The sequence below is a fragment of the Tachyglossus aculeatus genome, chromosome 10 (assembly GCF_015852505.1).
Source record: "Tachyglossus aculeatus isolate mTacAcu1 chromosome 10, mTacAcu1.pri, whole genome shotgun sequence".
NCBI classification, from domain to species: domain Eukaryota; kingdom Metazoa; phylum Chordata; class Mammalia; order Monotremata; family Tachyglossidae; genus Tachyglossus; species Tachyglossus aculeatus.
Genome location: NC_052075.1, coordinates 50,441,180 through 50,465,083, shown reverse-complemented (window position 1 = coordinate 50,465,083; position 23,904 = coordinate 50,441,180). Strand labels below are relative to the sequence as shown.

The 23,904-nt window shown below is 52.0% G+C and overlaps 1 protein-coding gene across 3 annotated transcripts; it reads left to right on the top strand.

Moving 5' to 3' along the window:
• Nucleotides 1–518: 518 nt before the first annotated feature.
• On the top strand, nucleotides 519–23,850 carry CNOT3 (CCR4-NOT transcription complex subunit 3). 3 transcript variants are annotated; one of them, XM_038752437.1, is made up of 18 exons: nucleotides 519–671; nucleotides 11,077–11,148; nucleotides 11,295–11,362; nucleotides 11,524–11,598; nucleotides 13,889–13,978; nucleotides 14,243–14,371; nucleotides 15,608–15,703; nucleotides 15,801–16,020; nucleotides 16,171–16,304; nucleotides 16,505–16,561; nucleotides 16,686–16,998; nucleotides 17,106–17,229; nucleotides 19,109–19,301; nucleotides 20,262–20,361; nucleotides 20,460–20,658; nucleotides 20,781–20,913; nucleotides 22,638–22,763; nucleotides 23,603–23,850. In XM_038752437.1, the coding sequence occupies exons 2-18, from the start codon at nucleotides 11,124–11,126 to the stop codon at nucleotides 23,699–23,701; spliced, it is 2,181 nt and encodes a 726-aa protein (XP_038608365.1). In that variant the 5' UTR covers nucleotides 519–671; nucleotides 11,077–11,123; the 3' UTR covers nucleotides 23,702–23,850. The 3 variants fall into 3 exon arrangements, with proteins under 3 accessions (XP_038608365.1, XP_038608363.1, XP_038608364.1); XM_038752435.1 differs by having other exon boundaries at nucleotides 20,781–21,006; XM_038752436.1 differs by lacking the exon at nucleotides 519–671 and adding an exon at nucleotides 690–841 and having other exon boundaries at nucleotides 20,781–21,006.
• Nucleotides 23,851–23,904: the final 54 nt, after the last annotated feature.

Below are 23,904 nucleotides of genomic sequence, written 5' to 3'. Positions count from 1 at the left end.
ACGAGGGGGAGAGGAAGGAAGGGGCTCAGTCTGGGAAGGCCTCCTGGAGGAGGTGAGCTCTCAGTAGGGCCTTGAATGAATGAATGAGCGTCCTCCTTAATCGGCAAGTCCAGCAGGTCCGACCGCACCGCCTCATTTTCTCCTTAGCCAATAAGCCCCGCCCACGATCCAGCCTCGTCCAATGACCGCGGGGCGGCGCCGGATTGACAGCTCCGCGGGCCAATAGGATTCGTTGTCCGGCGGCCGGTGGGGGGCTTGATTGACAGCCGCCGTGTTGTCCCGCGGCCTCAGCCAATCACTGAGGCGACAGGGGGGCGAGGCCCGCGCGGGGGCCAATCGGCGCGGCGCGGGGGCGGAGCCTCCCCCGCCGCGGCCAATGGGTGACGGGAATGGGTCGGAGTGACGCGGCGCGGGGCCAATGGGAAGGCGGCGGGGGTGGGGAGGGGGGGCGCCATGGGCGGGGCGGGAGAGGGAGAGGAGAGGAGGCCGCCGCTGCAGCCGCCATCTTGGCCCCGGTTGGAGCGGGGAGAGAACGGAGGCCGACGGCGGAGTGACGGGAGGCACCGGACGCCCCCGCGTCCCCCACACACCCGCAGGGCGCCCACCGACCTCGCGACTATCGCGATAGCGCGCACACGGCGCCCGCCCGCCTGTCGCCGCCGGATCCCGCGGTGAGAGAGGGGCCGCTCCTCCTATAGCGCTCCGCCCCCTCCTTACAACGCGACCCGCTCTGCGCCCCTCCCCCCCTCATTCATTCATTCATTCACTCGATATCCTCTTTACCGAGCGCTTCCCCGCGTGCAGCGCGCTGGACTCCTCCGTGCAAGGTGGCAACCTAATGGTAATCATTCATTCATTCGGCAGTACGGAGCGCTTCCTGTGTGCGCTCGACTAAGCGCCTGCGAAGGACAGGTTGGCAACGGGATGATAATCATTCATTCATTCGTACTGATTGAGCGCTTCCTGGGTGCGGAGCGCCGGACTGAGCGCTTGAAGTCGGCAGCATAATTGTAATCATTCATTCATTCGGTCGTGTGTGTTGAGCGCTTGAAGTTGGCAACATAATTATAGTCATTCATTCATTCAGTCGTGTGTTTTGAGCGCTTACTGTGTGCGGAGCGCTGGACTGAGCGCTTGAAGTTGGCAACATAATTATAATCATTCATTCAGTCGTATTTATTGAGCGCTTACTGTGTGCAGAGCGCTGGACTAAGCGCTTGAAGTTGGCAACATAATTATCATTCATTCATTCAGTCGTGTTTACTGAGCGCTTACTGTGTGCGGAGCGCTGGACTAAGCGCTTGAAGTTGGCAACATAATTATTCATTCATTCAGTCGTGTTTATTGAGCGCTTACTGGGTGCAGAGCGCTGGACTAAACACTTGGGAAGGACAAGTTGGCAACAATTATAAGCATTCATTCAGTCGTGTTTATTGAGCGCTTACTGTGTGCGGAGCGCTCGACTAAGCACTTGAAGTTGGCAACATAATTATAATCATTCATTCAGTCGTATTTATTGAGCGCTTACTGTGTGCAGAGCGCTGGACTGAGCGCTTGAAGTTGGCAACATAATTATAATCATTCTTCATTCAGTCGTGTTTATTGAGCGCTTACTGTGTGCAGAGCGCTGGACTGAGCGCTTGAAGTTGGCAACATAATTATAATCATTCATTCAGTCGTATTTATTGAGTGCTTACTGTGTGCAGAGCGCTGGACTAAGCGCTTGAAGTTGGCAACATAATTATAATCATTCATTCAGTCGTATTTATTGAGCGCTTACTGTGTGCGGAGCGCTGGACTGAGCGCTTGAAGTCGGCAACATAATTATAATCATTCATTCATTCGGTCGTGTGTATTGAGCGCTTGAAGTTGGCAACATAGTGATAATCATTCATTCATTCAGTCGTGTGTTTTGAGCGCTTACTGTGTGCGGAGCGCTGGACTGAGCGCTTGAAGTTGGCAACAATTATAATCGTTCATTCAGTCGTATGTATTGAGCGCTTACTGTGTGCGGACCGCTGGACTAAGCGCTTGAAGTTGGCAACATAATTATAATCATTCATTCATTCGTACTTATTGAGCGCTTCCTGGGTGCGGAGCGCCGGACTGAGCGCTTGAAGTCGGCAACATAATTATAATCATTCATTCGGTCGTGTGCATTGAGTGCTTGAAGTTGGCAACATAGTGATAATCATTCATTCATTCAGTCGTGTGTTTTGAGCCCTTACTGTGTGCGGAGCGCTGGACTGAGCGCTTGAAGTTGGCAACATAATTATAATCATTCATTCAGTCAGTCGTGTTTATTGAGCGCTTCCTGGGTGCGGAGCGCTGGACTAAGCGCTTGAAGTTGGCAACATAATTATAGTCATTCATTCATTCAGTCGTGTTTATTGAGCGCTTACTGTGTGCGGAGCGCTGGACTAAGCGCTTGGGAAGTGCAAGTTGGCAACATAATTATAATTACTCATTCATTCAGTCGTGTTTATTGAGCGCTTACTGTATTCAGAGCACTGGACTAAGCACTTGAAGTTGGTAACATAATTATAATCCATTCATTCAGTCGTATTTATTGAGCGCTTACTGTGTGCAGAGCGCTGGACTGAGCGCTTGAAGTTGGCAACATAATTATAATCATTCATTCATTCGTGTTTACTGAGCGCTTATTGTGTGCAGAGCGCTGGACTAAGCGCTTGAAGTTGGCAACATAATTATCATTCATTCATTCAGTCGTGTTTATTGAGCGCTTACTGTGTGCAGAGCGCTGGACTAAGCGCTTGAAGTTGGCAACATAATTATAATCATTCAGTCGTATTTATTGAGCGCTTCCTGGGTGCGGAGCGCTGGACTAAGCGCTTGAAGTTGGCAACATAATTATAATCATTCATTCATTCAGTCATATTTGTTAAGCGCTTACTGTGTGCGGAGCGCTGGGCTAAGCGCTTGAAGTTGGCAACATAATTATAATCATTCATTCATTCAGTCAGTCGTATTTATTGAGCGCTTACTGTGTGCGGAGCGCTGGACTAAGCGCTTGGGAAGTGCAAGTTGGCAACATAATTATAATCATTCATTCAGTCGTGTTTATTGAGCGCTTACTGTGTGCGGAGCGCTGGACTAAGCGCTTGAAGTTGGCTACATAATTATAATCATTCATTCAGTCGTGTTGAGCGCTTACTGTGTGCCGAGCGCTGGACTGAGCGCTTGAAGTTGGCAACATAATTATAATCATTCATTCATTCATTCAGTCGTGTGTTTTGAGCACTTACTGTGTGCGGAGCGCTGGACTAAGCGCTTGAAGTTGGCAACGTAATTATAATTATTCATTCATTCAGTCGTATTTGAGCGCTTACTGTGTGCGGAGCGCTGGACTAAGCACTTGAAGTTGGCAACATAAATATAATTCATTCATTCAGTCGTATTTGTTGAGCGCTTACTGTGTGCGGAGCGCTGGACTCCGTGCAAGGTGGCAACCTAATGATAATCAATCATTCATTCGATCGTATTGAGTGCTTCCTGTGTGCGCTGTACTAAGTGCCTGGGAAGGACAAGCTGGCAACGGAATGATATTCCTTCATTCGGTCGTGTTTACTGAGTGCTTACTGTGTGCGGACCGCCGGACTAAGCGCTTGAAGTTGGCAACATAAATATAATTGTTTATTCATTCAGTCGTATTGAGCGCTTACTGTGTGCGGAGCGCTGGACTAAGCGCTTGAAGTTGGCAACATAATTATAATCATTCATTCATTCAGTCGTATTTGTTAAGCGCTTACTGTGTGCAGAGCGCTGGACTAAGCGCTTGAAGTTGGCAACATAACTATAATCATTCATTCAGTCGTATGTATTGAGCGCTTACTGTATTCAGAGCGCTGGACTGAGCGCTTGAAGTTGGCAACATAATTATAATAATTCATTCAGTCGTATTTGTTAAGGGCTTACTGTGTGCAGAGCGCTGGACTCCGTGCAAGGTGGCAACCTAATAATAATCATTCATTCATTCGATCGTATTGAGCGCTTCCTGTGTGCGCTGTACTAAGCGCCTGGGAAGGACAAGCTGGCAACGGAATGATATTCATTCATTCGGTCGTGTTTATTGAGCGCTTACTGTGTGCGGCGCGCTGGACTAAGCGCTTGAAGTTGGCAATATAATTATAATCATTCATTCATTCAGTCATGTGTTTTGAGCGCTTACTGTGTGCGGAGCGCTGGACTGAGCACTTGAAGTTGGCAACATAATTATAATCATTCATTCATTCAGTCATGTTTATTGAGCGCTTACTGGGTGCGGAGCACTGGACTGAGCGCTTGAAGTTGGCAACATAATTATAATCATTCATTCATTCAGTCGTGTTTATTGAGCGCTTACTGTGTGCGGAGCGCTGGACTAAGCGCTTGAAGTTGGCAACATAATTATAATCATTCATTCATTCAGTCGTGTTTATTGAGCGCTTACTGTGTGCAGAGCGCTGGACTGAGCGCTTGAAGTTGGCAACGTAAATATAATTCATTCATTCAGTCGTATTTATTGAGCGCTTACTGTGTGCGGAGCACTGGACTAAGAGCTTGAAGTTGGCAACATAATTATAATCATTCGGTCGTATTTATTGAGCGCTTACTGTGTGCGGAGCGCTGGACTTAGCGCTTGAAGTTGGCAACATAATTATAATTATTCATTCATTCAGTCGTATTTGTTGAGCGCTTACTGTGTGCAGAGCGCTGGACTCAGTGCAAGGTGACAACCTAATGATAGTCATTCATTCATTCGATAGTATTGAGCGCTTCCTGTGTGCGCTGTACTAAGCGCCTGGGAAGGACAAGCTGGCAATGGAATGATATTCATTCATTCGGTCGTGTTTATTGAGCGCTTCCTGTGTGCGGAGCGCTGGACTGAGCGCTTGAAGTTGGCAACATAATTATAATCATTCATTCATTCAGTCGTGTGTATTGATCGCTTACTGTGTGCGGAGCGCTGGACTAAGCGCTTGAAGTTGGCAACATAAATATAATTATTCATTCAGTCGTATGTATTGAGCGCTTACTGTGTGCGGAGCGCTGGACTAAGCACTTGAAGTTGGCAACATAAATATAATTATTCATTCATTCAGTCGTATTTATTGAGCGCTTACTGTGTGCGGAGCGCTGGACTGCGCTTGAAGTTGGCAACGTAATTATAATCATTCATTCATTCAGTCGTATTTATTGAGCGCTTACTGTGTGCAGAGAGCTGAACTAAGTGCTTGAAGTTGGCAACATAATTATAATCATTCATTCATTCAGTCGTATTTATTGAGCGCTTACTGTGTGCAGAGAGCTGGACTAAGTGCTTGGGAAGTACAAGTTGGCAACATAATTATAACCATTCAATCAATCATATTGAGCGCTTACTGTGTGCAGAACGCTGGACTCAGTGCAAGGTGGCAACCTAATGATAATCATTCATTCATTTGATAGTAGTGAGCACTTCCGGTGTGCGCTGTACTAAGCACTTGGGAAGGACAAGTTGGCAATGGAATTATGGTCATTCATTCATTCATTCATGCATTCAGTCAGTCGTGTTTATTGAGCGCTTCCTGGGTGCAGAGCGCTGGACTAAGCGCTTGAAGATGGCAACATAATTATAATCATTCATTCAGTCAGTCGTGTGTATTGAGCGCTTCCTGGGTGTGGAGCACTGGACTAAGCGCTTGAAGTTGGCAACATAATTATAATCATTCAGTCGTGTGTATTGAGCGCTTCCTGGGTGCAGAGCGCTGGACTAAGCGCTTGAAGTCGGCAACATAATTATAATCATTCATTCATTCAGTCGTGTTTATTGAGCGCTTACTGTGTAATTATAATCATTCATTCATTCAGTCGTGTTTATTGAGCGCTTACTGTGTGCGGAGCGCTGGACTGAGCGCTTGAAGTTGGCAACATAATTATAATCATTCATTCAGTCAGTCGTATTTATTGAGCGCTTGCTGTGCGGAGCGCTGGACGAAGCGCTTGAAGTTGGCAACATAATTATAATTATTCATTCATTCAGTCGTGTTTATTGAGCGCTTCCTGGGTGCAGAGCGCTGGACTAAGCGCTTGGGAAGTGCAAGTTGGCAACATAATTATAATCATTCAGTCGTATTTATAGAGTGCTGGACTAAGCGCTTGGGAAGGACAAGTCGGCAACATAATTATAATCATTCATTCAGTCGTATTTATTGAGCGCTTACTGTGTGCGGAGCACTGGACTAAGCGCTTGGGAAGTACAAGTTGGCAACATAATTATAATCATTCATTCATTTATTCAGTCGTACTTATTGAGCACTTCTTGGGTGCGGAGCGCTGGACTAAGCGCTTGAAGTTGGCAACATAATTATAATTATTCATTCAGTCGTATTTGTTAAGTGCTTACTGTGTGCGGAGCGCTGGACTAAGCGCTTGAAGTTGGCAACATAATTATAATCATTCAGTCGTATTGAGCGCTTACTGTGTGCGGAGCACTGGACTAAGCGCTTGAAGTTGGCAACATTCATTCATTCAGTCGTATTTATTGAGCGCTTTCTGTGTGCGGAGCGCTGGACTAAGCGCTTGAAGTTGGCAACATAATTATAATCATTCATTCGGTTGTGTTTATTGAGCGCTTACTGTGTGCGGAGCGCTGGACTAAGCGCTTGGGAAGGACAAGTTGGCAACATAATTATAATTATTCATTCAGTCAGTCATATTTATTGAGCGCCTACTGTGCAGAGCGCTGGACTAAGCGCTTGAAGTTGGCAACATAATTATAATCATTCATTCAGTCAGTCGTATTTATTGAGCGCTTACTGTGTGCAGAGCGCTGGACTAAGCCCTTGGGAAGGACAAGTTGGCAACATAATTATTATTCATTCATAAAATAGTATTTATTGAGAGCAGAGCGCTGGACTAAGTGCTTGGGAAGTGCAAGTTGGCAACATAATTATAATCATTCATTCAGTCATATTGAGCGCTTACTGTGTGTGGAGCACTGGACTAAGCGCTTGGGAAGTGCAAGTTGGCAACATAATTATAATTATTCATTCATTCAGTCGTATTTATAGAGCGCTGGACTAAGCGCTTGGGAAGGACAAGTTGGCAACATAATTATAATCATTCATTCAGTCGTATTTATTGAGCGCTTACTGTGTGCGGAGCGCTGGACTAAGCGCTTGGGAAGTACAAGTTGGCAACATAATTATAATTATTCATTCAGTCGTATTTATTGAGCGCTTACTGTGTGCGGAGTGCTGGACTAAGCGCTTGAAGTTGGCAACATAATTACAATCATTCATTCAGTCGTATTTATTGAGTGCTTACTGTGCGGAGCGCTGGACTAAGCCCTTGGGAAGGACAAGTTGGCAACATAATTATTCATTCAGTCGTATTTATTGAGTGCTTACTGTGTGCGGAGCGCTGGACTAAGCGCTTGAAGTTGGCAACATAATTATAATTATTCATTCATTCAGTCGTGTTTATTGAGCGCTTACTGTGGGCGAAGCGCTGGAGTAAGCGCTTGAAGTTGGCAACATAATTATAATTATTCATTCATTCAGTCGTATTTGTTGAGTGCTTACTGTGTGTGGAGCGCTGGACTAAGCACTTGGGAAGGACAAGTTGGCAACAATTATAATCATTCATTCATTCAGTCAGTCGTATTTATTGAGCGCTTCCTGGGTGCAGAGCGCTGGACTAAGCGCTTGGGAAGTACAAGTTGGCAACATAATTATAATCATTCAATCAATCATATTGAGCGCTTACTGTGTGCAGTGCGCTGGGCTAGGCGTTTGGGAAGTACAAGTTGGCAATATAATTATAATTATTCATTCAGCCGTATTTATTGAGCGCTTACTGTGTGCAGAGTGCTGGATTAAGCGCTTGGGAAGGACAAGTTGGCAACATAATTATAATCATTCAATGGTATTTATTGAGTGCTTACTGTGTGCAGAGCGCTGGACTAAGCGGTTGGGAAGGACAAGTTGGCAACAGTTATAATCATTCATTCAGTCGTATTTATTGAGCGCTTCCTGTGTGCGGAGTGCTGGACTAAGCGCTTGAAGTTGGCAACATAATTATAATTATTCATTCATTCAGTCGTATTGAGTGTTTATTGTGTGCAGAGTGCTGGACTAAGTGCTTGGGAAGGACAAGTTGGCAACATAATTATAATTACTCATTCATTCAGTCGTATTTATTGAGCGCTTCCTAGGTGCGGAGCGCTGGACTGAGCGCTTGGGAAGTACAAGTTGGCAACATAATTATAATCATTCAGTCAATCATATTGAGCGCTTACTGGGTGCGGAGCGCTGGACTAGGTGCTTGGGAAGTACAAGTTGGCAATATAATTATAATTATTCAGCCGTATTTATTGAGCGCTTACTGTGTGCAGAGTGCTGGATTAAGCACTTGGGAAGGACAAGTTGGCAACATAATTATAATCATTCAGTGGTATTTATTGAGCGCTTACTGTGTGCAGAGCGCTGGACTAAGTGTTTGGGAAGTACAAGTTGGCAACATAATTATAATCTTTCATTCAGTCATTTATTGAGTGATTACTGTGTGCGGAGCGCTGGACTCAGCGCTTGAAGTTGGCAACATAATTATAATCATTCATTCAGTCATTCACTGAGTGCTTATTGTGTGCAGAGCGCTGGACTAAGCGCTTGGGAAGGACAAGTTGGCAGCATAATTATAATTATTCATTCAGTCAGTCGTATTTATTGAGCGCTTCCTGGGTGCAGAGCGCTGGACTAAGCGCTTGGGAAGGACAAGTTGGCAGCATAATTATAATTATTCATTCAGTCAGTCGTATTTATTGAGCGCTTCCTGGGTGCAGAGCGCTGGACTAAGCGCTTGGGAAGGACAAGTTGGCAGCATAATTATAATTATTCATTCAGTCAGTCGTATTTATTGAGCACTTCCTGGGTGCAGAGCGCTGGACTAAGCGCTTGGGAAGTACAAGTTGGTGACATAGTTATAATCATTCAATCATATTGAGCGCTTACTGTGTGCAGAGCGCTGGACTAGGTGCTTGGGAAGTACAAGTTGGCAACATAATTATAATTATTCATTCAGTCGTATTTGTGGAGCGCTGGACTAAGCGCTTGGGAAGTCCAAGTTGGCAACATAATTATTATTCATTCATTCAATCAATCAATCGTATTTATTGGGCGCTTACTGTGTGCAGAGCACTGTACTAAGCACTTGGGAAGTACAAGTTGGCAACAATTATAATCATTCATTCATTCAGTCGTATATATTGAGCGCTTCCTGTGTGCAGAGCTCTGGACTAAGCACTTGGGAAGTACAAGTTGGTAACATAATTATAATTATTCAGTCGTATTTATTGAGCGCTTACTGTGTGTGGAGCGCTGGACTAAGTGCTTGGGAAGTACAAGTTGGCAACATAATTATAATTATTCATTCATTCAATCAATCAATCAATCGTATTTATTGAGCGCTTACTGTGTGCAGAGCACTGTACTAAGCTCTTGGGAAGTACAAGTTGGCAACAATTATAATCATTCATTCATTTAGTTGTATTTATTGAGCGCTTCCTTTGTGCAGAGGGCTGGACTAAGCGCTTGGGAAGTGCATGTCGGCCACATAATTATAATTATTAACTCACTCAATTGTATTTATTGAGCGCTTCCTGTGTGCAGAGCGCTGGACTAAGCGCTTGGGAAGTACCAGTTGGCAATATAATTATAATTATTCATTCATTCAACCGTATTTATTGAGCGCTTACTGTGTGCGGAGCGCTGGATTAAGCACTTGGGAAGGACAAGTTGGCAACATAATTATAGTCATTTATTCATTCAGTCATATTTATTGAGCGCTTCCTGTGTGCAGAGCGCTGGATTAAGCGCTTGGGAAGGACAAGTTGGTAACATAATTATAATTATTCATTCATTCAATCGTATTTATAGAACACTGGACTAAGCGCTTGGGAAGTACAAGTTGGCAACATAATTATTCATTCATTCAATTGTATTTATTGAGCACTTACTGTGTGCAGAGCACTGGACTAAGTGCTTGGGAAAGACAAGTTGGCAACGTAATTATAATCATTCATTCAGTCGTATTGAGCGCTTACTGTGTACAGAGCGCTGTACTAAGCGCTTGGGAAGTACAAGTTGGCAACACAATTATTATTCATTCAGTCATATTTGTTGAGCGTTTCCTGTGTGCAGAGCGCTGGACTAAGCGCTTGGGAAGTACAAGTTGGCAACATAGTTATTATTAATTCACTCAATCGTATTTATTGAACGCTTCCTGTGTGCAGAGCGCTGGACTAAGCGCTTGGGAAGTACAAGTCGGCAACATAATTATTCATTCATTCAATCGTATTTATTGAGCGCTACCTGTGTGCAGAGCGCTGGACTAAGTGCTTGGGAAGTACAAGTTGGCAACATAATTATAATAATATTTAATAATTATTAAATTATAATTACTAATAATAATGTGAGCCCATTGTTGGGTAGGGACCGTCCCTCTATGTTGCCAACTTGTGCTTCCCAAGCGCTCAGTACAGTGCTCCGCACACAGTAAGCGCTCAACAAATATGAGTGGATAATGAGGGCATTTGCTAAGCGCTTACTATGGGCCAAGCACTATTCAAAGCGAGCAGCTTCCCCCAGGAGCGCTGTATGGGACGCCTCTGCCCCCTAAGGGCACCCCCTCGGGACCCCTCCCGACCCTATTCATTTATTTATTTTCCTTGTACGTATTCTATTTATTTTATTTTGTTAATATGTCTTATTTTGTTTGTCTCCCCCTTCTAGACTGTGAGCCCGCTGTTGGGTAGGGACCATCCCTCTATGTTGCCAACTTGGACTTCCCAAGCGCTCAGCACAGTGCTCTGCACACAGTAAGCGCCCAGCAAACATGAGCGGATAATGAGGGCATTTGCTAAGCGCTTACTATACAAAGCGAGCAGCCTCCCCCGTCTCTAGATGTTGCCGGACTTCCCAAGCGCTTAGTCCCGCGCTCTGCACACAGTAAGCGCTCAATAAATAGGAAGGAATGAATGAATGACCCCGGCGTCCCGCTCCCGGGGACCGAGACCCTTCGATTGTGTCTTTTCAGCGTCCGGCTCCGGGAGTATGAAGACAGCTCGACTTTAGGGCAGAATCATGGCGGACAAGCGCAAACTTCAAGGTAGGGGACCCGTGTAGACGTGGGTTTGTGTGTTTGTGTGTACGGGGGGGACAGGGTCAGTCTTTCCCTTCCGCCTTTTCCCCCCGACCCCAACCTCCGGGCCTCCCCTCCTCCTGCTTCACCTCCGCGTTTCCGACTCTGTCCAGGGGAGATCGACCGCTGCCTCAAGAAAGTGTCCGAGGGCGTGGAGCAGTTTGAGGATATCTGGCAGAAGGTGAGAGCGGGGTGCTCGGGTCCGGGAGGGAGGGAGGGAGGGAGAGACCCCCGAGGCCTTGGGGGGCAAGGTGCCCGGCTCCTCCGGGGCAGCGTGAGCTTGGGAGACTCCCCCCCCTGCCCCGGGCCACCTCTGATCCTCCAGCATCCTTTTCCGCCCAGCTCCACAATGCGGCCAACGCCAACCAGAAAGAGAAGTACGAGGCGGACCTGAAGAAGGAAATCAAGAAGCTCCAGGTGAGGGAGAGGTGGGGGATGCGACACCTGGATTTCCAAGGAAATCCTGTTTAATAATAATGATAATGGCATTTATTAAACGCTTACTAGCGTGGAAAGAACTGTTCTAAACGCTGGGGAGGTTACAGCGTGATCGGGTTGTCCCAAAGGGGGCTCACGGTCTTAATCCCCATTTTACAGAAGAGGGAACTGAGGCCCAGAGAAGGGAAGTGACTTGCCCAAAGTCACACAGCTGACAGTTGGCGGAGCTTACTAGCGTGGAAAGCACTGTTCTAAACGCTGGGGAGGTTACAGGGTGATCGGGTTGTCCCAAAGGGGGCTCACGGTCTTAATCCCCATTTTACAGAAGAGGGAACTGAGGCCCAGAGGAGGGAAGTGACTTGCCCAAAGTCACACAGCTGACAGTTGGCGGAGCTTACTAGCGTGGAAAGCACTGTTCTAAACGCTGGGGAGGTTACAGGGTGATGGGGTTGTCCCAAAGGGGGCTCACGGTCTTAATCCCCATTTTACAGAAGAGGGAACTGAGGCCCAGAGGAGGGAAGTGACTTGCCCAAAGTCACACAGCTGACAGTTGGCGGAGCTTACTAGCGTGGAAAGCACTGTTCTAAACGCTGGGGAGGTTACAGGGTGATCGGGTTGTCCCAAAGGGGGCTCATGGTCTTCATCCCCATTTTACAGAAGAGGGAACTGAGGCCCAGAGGAGGGAAGTGACTTGCCCAAAGTCACACAGCTGACAGTTGGCGGAGCTTACTAGCGTGGAAAGCACTGTTCTAAACGCTGGGGAGGTTACAGGGTGATCGGGTTGTCCCAAAGGGGGCTCACGGTCTTAATCCCCATTTTACAGAGGAGGGAACTGAGGCCCAGAGGAGGGAAGTGACTTGCCCAAAGTCACACAGCTGACAGTTGGCGGAGCCGGGATTTGAACCCCTGACCTCTGACTCCAAAGCCCGGGCTCTTTCCACTGAGCCACGCTGCTTCTCGCTTAATAATAATGGCATTTATTAAGTGCTGACTATGTGCAAAGCACTGTTCTAAGCACAGGGGAGGTTACTAGGTGATCAGGTTGTCCCCCGTGGGGCTCACAGTTTTCATCCCCATTTGACAGATGAGGTAACTGAGGCCCAGAGAAGTTAAGTGATTTGCCCAAAGTCACACAGCTGACTAGTGGCAGAGCCGGGATTTGAACCCATGACCTCTGACTCCAAAGCCCGGGCACTTTCCACTGAGCCACACTGTTTACTTGTTTTGACGTCTGTCCCCCCGCCTCCTTATAGACTGCGATCCTGCTGTTGGGCAGGGATTGTCTCTGTTGCTGAATTGCACTTTTCAAGCACTTAGTACAGTGCTCTGCATTCATTCAATCGTTTTTGTTGAGCGCTTACTGTGTGCAGAGCACTGTACTAAGCGCTTGGGAAGTACAAGTTGGCAACATATAAAGACGGTCCCGACCCCAAAACGGGCTCACAGTCTAGAAGGGGGAGACTGACAAGAAAACAAAATACGTAGACAGGTGTCAAAGTCGTCAGAACAAATAGAGTTCAATCCCATTTGCTTGTATCTACCCCAGCACTTAGTACGGAGAGGCAGCGTGGCTCAGTGGAAAGAGCCCGGGCTTGGGAGTCAGAGGTCATGGGTTCAAATCCTGGCTCCGCCACTAATAATAATAATAATAATAATGGCATTTGTTAAGCGCTTACTATGTGCAAAGCACTGTTGTAAGCGCTGAGGGGGATACAGTGTGATCAAGTCGTCCCACGTGGGGCTCACAGTCTTAATCCCCATTTGACAGATGAGGTCACTGAGGCTCAGAGAAGTTAAGTGACTTGCCCAAGGTCACACAGTAGACTTGTGGTGGAGCCGGGATTCGAACCCATGACCTCTGACTCCCAAGCCCGGGCTCTTTCCACTGAGCCACGCTGCTTCTCTGCTTCGCTGCTTCTCACTTGTCAGCTGTGTGACTTTGGGCAAGTCACTTCTCTGGGCCTCAGTTGCCTCGTATTTTGCCGAGGTTCCCCTGCGGCTCCAGGCCCGGCAGCCTCCCGGTCTGCCGGCGCCAAGCGCTCAGTAAATACGATTTCTGGACTGTGAGCCCACTGTCGGGTAGGGGCCGTCTCTATATGTTGCCGGCTTGTACTTCCCAAGCGCTTAGTCCAGCGCTCTGCACACTGTAAGCGCTCAATAAATACGACTGAATGAATGAGTGAGTGAAAGGAGAAGGGCACGGGGGGTGGGGGCAGGAAGGTGGTGACCCCCCTGCCCCGCGCGACTTCATCCGCTTCTCTTTCCCCAGCGGCTGAGGGACCAGATCAAAACATGGGTGGCTTCCAATGAGATCAAGGACAAACGGCAGCTTATCGACAACCGCAAGCTCATCGAGACGGTAGGGGCCGGGGCCTTGGACCCCCCCGGGGGGCGGAGGGCAGACCCCGGGACTCGGGGGACTTGGAGGGGGGCTTGCAAGTAGCTCGTTGGGGGTGGCATTATCGTCCGTAGAACTCACCGGCCCTCTGTGACGCGCTGAGCGCGTGTAAGCAGGGAGCGGAACGGTTCCCGGCCTGTTCCCGTGATCTCTTCTTCTCCTCCTCCTCCTCCTCCTCGTCTTCCCTCCCTGCCCCCTGACTCCCCCTTCCCGTCCCCCCTACAGCAAATGGAGCGGTTCAAAGTGGTGGAGCGCGAGACCAAGACCAAAGCGTACAGCAAGGAGGGGCTGGGGCTGGCCCAGAAGGTGGACCCTGCCCAGAAGGAGAAGGAAGAGGTCGGACAGTGGCTCACGGTCAGTGGGGAGGCGTCGCCTATGCCGTCATCCTCATCAGTCGTATTTGTTGAGCGCTTACTGCGTGCAGAGCGCTGGACTGAGCGCTTGGGAAGTCCAAGTTGGCAACGTATAGAGACGGGCCCTACCCAACAGCGGGCTCATAGGCTAAAAGGGGGAGACAGAGAACAAAACCAAACATACTAACAAAGTAAAATAAATAGAATAGATATGTACAAGATAAATAAATAAATAGAGTAACAAATATGTACAAACATATATACATATATACAGGTGCTGTGGGGAAAGGAAGGAGGTAAGATGGGGGGGTGCCCTTCCTCTTCATATCAGACGATCACTCACACACGCGCACCCCCCCCACCACTTTCGGAGCCTCGTCGAAGGCCCATCTCCTCCAAGAGGCCTTCCCTGACTAAACCCTCCTTTCCCCTTCTTCCCCTCCCTGACTTGCTTCCCTAATTCACCGCCCCAGCCCCATGGCACTTAACGTACAAAGCCATAATTCAGTCATTTACGTTAATGTCTCTCTAAATCGTAAGCTCCTTGCAGGTAGAGAATATGTCTGTTAGATTAATAATAATAATAACGTTGGCGTTTGTTAAGCGCTAACTACGTGCAAAGCACTGTTCTAAGCGCTGGGGGGGCATACAAAGTGATCGGGTTGTCCCACATGGGGCTCACAGTCTTAATCCCCATTTTACAGATGAGGTAACGGAGGCACAAAGAAGTTAAGTGACTTGCCCAAGGTCACACAACAGACATGTGGCGGAGCCAGGATTCGAACCCCTGACCTCTGGCTCCAAAGTCCGTGCTCTTTCCACTGAGCCACGCTGCTTCTCAGTAGATTGTTAGATCGTTGCGTTGTACTCTCCCAAGAGTTTAGCATTCATTCGGTTGAATTTGTTGAGTGCTTACGGACCAATCAATCAATCAGTTGTATTTTTTGAGCGCTTACTGTGTGCAGAGCACTGTACTGAGCGCTTGGGAAGTCCAAGTTGGCAACATATAGAGACAGTCCCTACCCAACAGTGGGCTCACAGTCTAAAAGGAGCAGAGCGCTGTACTAAGCGCTTGGGAGAGTACAGTAGAACGGTGGACAGGCACATGGGCTGCCCACGACGAGCGCCTCACGCACCGTCAGCGCGCCGTAAGCGTGATGGATTGAGAGCGAGTTGACGGGCCGAGGCGTAGCGGATCCCGGGCGCTTCTCTCCTGACGGGCCCTTCCTCCCTCCAGAACACCATCGACACCCTCAACATGCAGGTGGACCAGTTTGAAAGCGAGGTGGAGTCGCTGTCGGTACAGACCCGCAAGAAGAAGGGGGACAAGGATGTGAGTGGGGCCGGGGGTGGGCGGGGAGGGGGCCCCGGCCGCCCGCCCGCCCGCCCTCCCGATGGATGTCTGAGCCCGGGCCCCTTGGGACCAGCAGAAGCAGGACCGGATCGAAGGGCTGAAGCGGCACATCGAGAAGCACCGCTACCACGTGCGCATGCTGGAGACCATCCTGCGCATGCTGGACAACGACTCCATCCTGGTCGACTCCATCCGCAAGATCAAGGACGACGTGGAGTACTACGTGGACTCCTCCCAGGACCCCGACTTCGAGGAGAACGAGTTCCTCTACGACGACCTCGACCTCGAGGACATTCGTAAGAGCCGGGGGAACGGGGCTGCCGGCGGAGAGGGGGGCCGGGGGGGGGTGGTCCTCGGGGCCGTAAAGGGGCTGGGAGTGGCGGGGGGTCGGGGGGCTGCTGGGGCCCTGGATTGACCCCGTCCTCCTGCTGCGGCCCCCACCCCAGCACAGGCGCTGGTCGCCACCTCCCCCCCAAGCCACAGCCACATGGAGGATGAGATCTTCAACCAGTCAAGCAGTACGCCCACCTCCACTACCTCCAGCTCCCCCATCCCCCCCAGCCCCGCCAACTGCACCACGGTGAGCTTGACGGGGCTGGACCCCGCGGGCCCGGAGGGGAGCTGGGGGCTGGAGGCGGGAGAAACGGGGGTCCGGAGCCCGAGGGTTAGGATTCTTGGGGTCTGAGGACGGCGGGGTCCGAAGGCGAGCGCGTCCGAACGACCCTGACGGTCCCCTCGTCCGCCCCCCGTCCCTCTGGGCCTCCGTGTCGCCGCTTCCAGGAAAACTCCGAAGACGATAAGAAGAGGGGCCGGTCGACGGACAGCGAAGTGAGCCAGGTGGGAGCCTGGGGAGAAGGGCGTCCCGGTGGGCGGGGACGGGGAAGGGGCCGGAGCAGCTCGGGGGCCCGGACACGTGGATCCCATCCTGATCCTCTTTCTTCCCATCCCGCCTCCCTCTCAGTCTCCGGCCAAGAACGGCTCCAAGCCCGTCCACAGCAACCACCACCCGCAGTCCCCAGCCGTGCCAGCCAGCTACCCGCCCGGCCCCGCTCCCGCCGCCGCCCCCGCCCTGGGCAACGGACCGGGCAGCAACGGAGCCCCCGCCCCCTCCGGGGGGCCGGGCCCCAAGGCCAACCCGGCCCCGGGCCACAGTGCCGGCACCCCCACTCCTTACGCCCAGGCCGTGGCCCCTCCGGCCCCCAGCGCGGGCTCCGTCCAGCCCCGACCCCCCAGCGTCCAGCCTGGCGGCGGTGCCAAGCAAAACGGGGCCACCAGTGAGTTGGGGAAGCGGAGCGCTGGGCGGCGGGGAGGGACGGCGGGACGGCGGGACGGACGGCCTCCGGCCGGGCCCGACCCCCTTCCCCGTCCAACCTCCCACCAGGTTACAGCTCGGTGGTGGCGGACAGCACGGCAGACGCGGTCCTCAGTAGCAGCGGCGGAAGCGGCAATAGCGGCCAAGCGCTGGGCCCCCTGACCGGCCCCCACAACGCCCCGCCGAATGCCACGTGAGTGTCGGAGCCCCAGAAAGGAGGCAGACCTCCCCATCCTTCTCGCCGGAATTCATTCGTTCATTCAGTCGTATTTATTGAGCGCTTACCGTGCGCACAGCACTGGACTAAGCGCTTGGGAAGTCCAAGTTGGCAGCATATAGAGACAGTCCCTACCCAACTGCGGACTCACAGTCTAGAAGAGGGAGACAGATGACAAAACCAAAAGAATTAACAAAATAAAATAAATAGAATAAATATGGACAAATAAAATAGAGTAATAAACACATACAAACACATATACAGGTGCTGTGGGGAGGGGAAGGAATGTTCCGAAGGCCTCGGAATATTCCAAAGAGCCTCCCATTATTGTCCTGTTGGTACAGTTCCCTGGAATGCCCTTCCCGTTAGTACAATCCTCTGGAACGCCCCCCCCCCCCCCCCCCCCCCAACCTCCTTTTGGTTCAGTCCTCTGGAATTCATTCATTCATTCAATCGGATGTACTGAACGCCTACTGTGTACTGGGCTCCTGGGAGATAATAATAATAATAATAATGGTATTTGTTAAGCGCTTACTATGTGCAAAGCCCTGTTCTAAGCACTGGGGAGGTTACAGGGTGATCGGGTTGTCCCACCGTCGGGGTTCACAGTTTTCATCCCCGTTTTACAGATGAGGGAATTGGGGCCCAGAGAAGTGAAGTGACTTGCCCAAAGTCACACAGCTGACCGTTGGCGGAGCCGGGATTTGAACCCATGACCTCTGACTCCAAAGCCCAAGCTCTTTCCGCTGAGCCACGCTGCTTCTCCGGGAGAGTACAATGCAATAATACTGGCTCCGCCACATGTCTGCTGTGTGACCTTGGGCAAGTCACTTAACTTCTCTGAGCCTCAGTTACCTCATCTGGAAAATGGGGGTTAAGCCCGTGAGCCCCACGTGGGACAACTTGATCATCTTTCAGACTGTGAGCCCACTGTTGGGTAGGGACTGTCTCTATATGTTGCCAGTTTGTACTTCCCAAGCGCTTAGTACAGTGCTCTGCACATAGCGCTCAATAAATACGATTGATGATGATGATCACCTTGTATCCCCTCCCAGCGCTTAGAACAGTGCTTTGCACAGAGTAAGCGCTTAACAAATGCCATCATTATTATTATTATTAATAATAAACAGATACATTTGCTGCCTACGATGAGCTTACGGTCTAGAGATGGGGAAACTGTGAGCCGCTCAGTGGAAAGAGCCTGGGCTCTGGAGTCAACCTGTACTTCCCAAGCGCTTAGTACAGTGCTCTGCACACAGTAAGCGCTCAATAAATACGATTGAATGAATGAATGAATGAAACGGCCATCAATACAAATAAATAAATTACCGATAGGTCTGTAAGTGCCGTGGGGTTGGGAGGAGGGAGGAATCGAGGGAGCGAGGAAGGGGGAGAAGAGGAAAGAGGGGGGCTTAAGTCTGGGAAGGATTATTGAGCGCTTACTGTGTGCAGAGCACTGGACTAAGCGCTTGGGAAGTACAAGTTGGCAACATATAGAGACAGTCCCTACCCAACAGTGGGCTCACAGTCTAGACTAAGGCTCTGAAGCCGGGGGAGAGTCATTGTCGGATTTGAGGAGGGAGGGCGTTCCAGGCCGGAGTCAGGACGTGGCTGGGGGTCGGCGGCGAGGTGGAGGCATGGTGTACCCCCCGCCCCCCGTCCCCCCAATCCTCCCAGTGGTCCAGTTGAGTCCTTCTCAGAGCCCCTTTCTCTCTCAGTTGGTCCCCTCTCCCTCCCTCCCCCCCTCCAGCTGTTGTTCAAGCGCTTAGTCCAGTGCTGTGCACATAGTAAGCGCTCAATAAATACGATCGATGATGATGTTGAGCGTCCCCCTCTCCTCTGCCCTTCCCCACAGGAAGGAGGCCGGTGGGGTGGCCCCAGCTGGGGGCGGAGGGGGCGGAGGAGCAGGGGTGAGCGCGGGAGGGCCCAGCCTGCTGGTGCCCCTGCCCGTCAATCCGCCCAGCTCGCCCACCCCCAGCTTCAGCGAACCCAAGGCCTCTACGAACCTTAACGGCCCCCCGCAGTTCAGCGCCGCCCCCGACAGCAAGGTAAGCTGGGGGTCCCGCCCGTGCCACGGGCGAAGCCGGAGAGGGAAGCCCACGGGGAGAAACGCTCGTACGTTAGGTCTTCGCCGCCGGGGTGGGCGCGTGGCGTCGTCATCATCATCATCAATCGTATTTATTGAGCGCTTACTATGTGCAGAGCACTGGACTAAGCGCTTGGGAAGTCCAAGATGGCAACATCTAGAGACAGCCCCTACCCAACAGTGGGCTCACAGTCTAAAAGACGGCAATCCAGGAGAGCGGGGGCCCCAGTGCCCCGTTTTCCAGAGGAGGAGCCTGGGGCCCGGAGAGGTTAAGCGACCTGCCCAGGGTCACCCAGCGGGCAAGGGGCAGAGCTGGGATTTGAACCCAGAACTCCCGACTCCCAGTCCCGTCCCGTCCCCGCCCCGTGTTCTTTCCATCAGGCCACGCTGCCTCGCTAGTAGGAATCCTGAAGGTGCGGCAGTTAGGGCCGGGGGAGAGAGAACCCAGAAAAGTCCAGGTGGACGGGAAAATGGGTGGCCAACAGATAAATTGGAGGAGCAGCGTGGCTCAACGGAAGGAGCCCGGGCTTGGGAGTCAGAAGGTCGTGGGTTCTAATCCCGGCTCCGCCGCTGGTCAGCTGGGTAACTTTGGGCAAGTCACTTCACTTCTCTGGGCCTCAGTTCCCTCATCTGTCAAACGGGGGTGAAGACCCCCGTGGGACGACCCGATCACCTTGTAAGCTCCCCAGCGCTTAGAACAGTGCTTGGCACATAGTAAGCGCTTAATAAATGCCATCGTTATTATTATAAATGCACAAAGGGGCTGAGGGAATGGTGTGCCTTGACCTCCCTCTCCCTCGGCCCCCTCCCTGTGCCAGTCAACCCGGGACTGTGCCCATTTTGCCCTCCCATCGGTCCTCCTCCGCCCCTCGCGCCAGCGCGGGGTGCCCACCGAGCCCCGGATCTTCCTTGTCCTCCGCAGGCCCCCGAGCCCCTGAGTAGCCTGAAGTCGATGGCGGAGCGGGCGGCCATCGGGTCGGGCATCGAGGATCCGGTCCCGGCCCTGCACCTGGCGGAGAGGGGTGAGGCGGAGGGCCGGGGGCCGGGGGCGGGAGGCGAGAGAAGGGGAGCCCAGCCCGGTCGGTAACCCGGGCCGCCCGCCCGCCCCCGTCTCCCCCAGACATCATCCTGAGCACCACGGCGGCGCCCCCGGCCTCTACCCAGCCCCCCTTGCAGCTGTCGGAGGTGAACATCCCCCTGTCGCTGGGCGTGTGCCCGCTGGGGCCCGTGCCCCTCACCAAGGAGCAGCTGTACCAGCAGGCCATGGAGGAGGCCGCCTGGCATCACATGCCCCACCCGTCCGACTCGGAGCGGATCCGGTGAGACCCCCCGAAGGGGAGGAACGGCGGGGGCGGGGGGGGCGTCCGCAGGGCGGAGCCGAGGGGGAGGGGGGCTCCCCCCGCCCGGCCCCTCACGGCGCCCGCTCCTCTCCCGACCGCAGGCAGTACCTCCCTCGGAACCCCTGCCCCACCCCCCCATACCACCATCAGATGCCGCCACCCCACTCGGACACTGTGGAGTTCTACCAGCGCCTGTCGACCGAGACCCTGTTCTTCATCTTCTACTATCTGGAGGTACAGAAGGGTCCCTGGTGCAGGCTCGAGCTCTCGGGCGTGCCTCCCTGCATCGCCGCCACCGCCGCCGTCCCCTCGGGCTGGAGGGGCGAGGTGGGTGACCACTGCGGCCGCCGGGCCCCGCCCCCCCCCCCCCCTCTCCCCCACGCATCCCCCACGGTGGGCCGCCCCACGTTTCCCCCTTCCTCGGCCTCTCGGCCTACACACGTGCCCGGGACCCTCCCCGCTCCTCCCGGTCTCCTTGGATACGCTCCCCCGCCCCCCGCCCCGCCTTTTGGAACAGCCCCCTTCGGTATTTATTCATTCATTCAGTCGCATTCATTCATTCAATCGTATTTATTGAGTGCTTACTGTGTGCAGAGCACTGGACTAAGCGCTTGGGAAGTCCAAGTTGGCAACATATAGAAACGGTCCCCACCCAACAGTCTAGAGTCTTCCGGACCGGTCCACGTTGGCAGCTGGCTCGTTCCATTTATATACACATATAAATATGTATATATGTTTGTACATATTTATTACTCTATTTTACTCGTACATATCTATTCTATTTATTTCATTTTGTTAGTATGTTTGGTTTTGTTCTCTGTCTCCCCCTTCTAGACTGTGAGCCCGCTGTTGGGTAGGGACTGTCTCTAGATGTTGCCAACTTGGACTTCCCAAGTGCTTAGTACAGTGCTCTGCACAGTAAGCGCTCAATAAATATGATTGATGATGATACATATAAATATGTATATATGTTTGTACATATTTATTACTCTATTTTATTCGTACATATCCATTCTATTTATTTTATTTTGTTAGTGTGTTTGGTTTTGTTCTCTGTCTCCCCCTTTTAGACTGTGAGCCCACTGTTGGGTAGGGACCGTCTCTAGATGTTGCCAACTTGGACTTCCCAGGCGCTTAGTACAGTGCTCTGCACACAGTAAGCACTCAATAAATACGATTGATGATGATACATATAAATATGTATATATGTTTGTACATATTTATTACTCTATTTTACTCGTACATATCTATTCTATTTATTTTATTTTGTTAGTATGTTTGGTTTTGTTCTCTTGTCTCCCCCTTTTAGACTGTGAGCCCACTGTTGGGTAGGGACCGTCTCTGTATGTTGCCAACTTGTACTTCCCAAGTGCTTAGTCCAGTGCTGTGCACACAGTAAGCGCTCAATAAATATGATTGATGATGATGATGATATATATAAATATGTATATATGTTTGTACATCTTTATTACTCTATTTTACTCATACATATCCATTCTATTTATTTTATTTTGTTAGTATGTTTGGTTTTGTTCTCTGTTTCCCCCTTCTAGACTGTGAGCCCACTGTTGGGTAGGGACCGTCTCTAGATGTTGCCAACTTGGACTTCCCAAGCGCTTAGTACAGTGCTCTGCACACAGTAAGCGCTCAATAAATACGATTGATTGATTGATTCCCGCGGGCCCCTTTCTCCACGAGCATCGATCTGCTCCTCGACGTTCCCCCTACGCCTCTGGGACCCCGCGAGCCCCTCAGTTGGCAGACGTTGGGTAGCCCCCTGCGGCCCCGCCTTAACCGGCCCCAAAGGGGGGGTCGGGTTGCCCAGCAACGCTCCCCGCCCCCCTTCTCCACTCCCACCCCCTTGTTGGGGGGGCCCTGGCCAGGTCCCTGGTGCCCGCTCCCCCTTGGCCCGGGGCCCGGGGCGCTCTGACACCGGCGGCCCTTCTCTGTCTCCCCAGGGCACCAAGGCCCAGTACCTGGCAGCTAAAGCCCTGAAGAAGCAATCGTGGCGCTTCCACACCAAGTACATGATGTGGTTTCAGAGACACGAGGAGCCCAAGACGATCACGGATGAATTTGAGCAGGTGAGAGGGACGCGGACTCGGGGGGGGGGCCCCCCCATCTGCCCTCCTGCTGCCATTTCCACATCTCCCCACCCACCCAGCGCCGCACGTTCGAAGCAGCGTGGCTCAGTAGAAAGAGCCCGGGCTTTGGAGTCAGAGGGCATGGGATCGAATCCCGGCCCCGCCACTTGTCGGCTGGGTGACTTTGAACAAGTCACTTCACTTCTCTGGGCCTCAGTCATCGGTTAAACGGGGGTGACGACTGTGAGCCCACCCCGTGGGACAACCTGATCACCTTGTGAGCTCCCCAGCGCTTAGAACGGTGCTTTGCACGTAGGAAGCGCTTAATAAATGCCATCATTATCGGCGCTTAGAACAGCGCTTTGCACATAGCAAGCGCTTAACAAATGCCATCATTATCGTGATTACGTCCCAGAAACAAAGCCGCAAGGGAGGCGGCATGCCCGCACCTTCCCCGAGGATCGTCCACTCCAGGGCCGGTGGGGAGTGGGGAGAGGGCGGCGATTCCCGCGGCCTATCCCCTCACCCCCACCTCAGCTTCTAACCCCCCAGGGGGTGATTGCCAGGGGGGGCTCCATCTCCCTGCCCCTTATCCGACGCACGTGGCGGCTGTATTTGAAGCACCCCGTTGCCCACGCTGCCGGGAAACGGGGGGATGGGGACCCACCCCGCCAACCCCCCAGCAGTCACGGTTGGACTTTCTAAAGCCCCGACGGCTTCGGCCCACGCCAACCGCCGCGGGCTGGCCGCATCCCTCCCTCCCACTTCTCGCCTCGGCGGGGTCCGGTCCCAGCCCTGCCCCCGCCAACCGTCCTGCCCCCGCTCCCCTCCCACCCCAGGGCACCTACATCTACTTCGACTACGAAAAGTGGGGGCAGCGCAAGAAGGAAGGCTTCACCTTTGAGTACAGATACCTGGAAGACAGGGACCTGCAGTGACCCGCGGCGGCGAACGGCGCTGCCCTTGACCCCGGCCCCTGGCCCGCATGCCGCCCTTTAGGTCAGGGCCCTGGGAGAGGGGGCCCCCCCTGCCCGGGTCCCGCCTCCCCTCCCCTCCCTCGTCATCTCTTCCCCCCCGCCCAGGGGGTGACGGGGGGGCCCTGGGGGAATCCAGGCTCCCCCCCCACCCCGGCCCCCTCCTC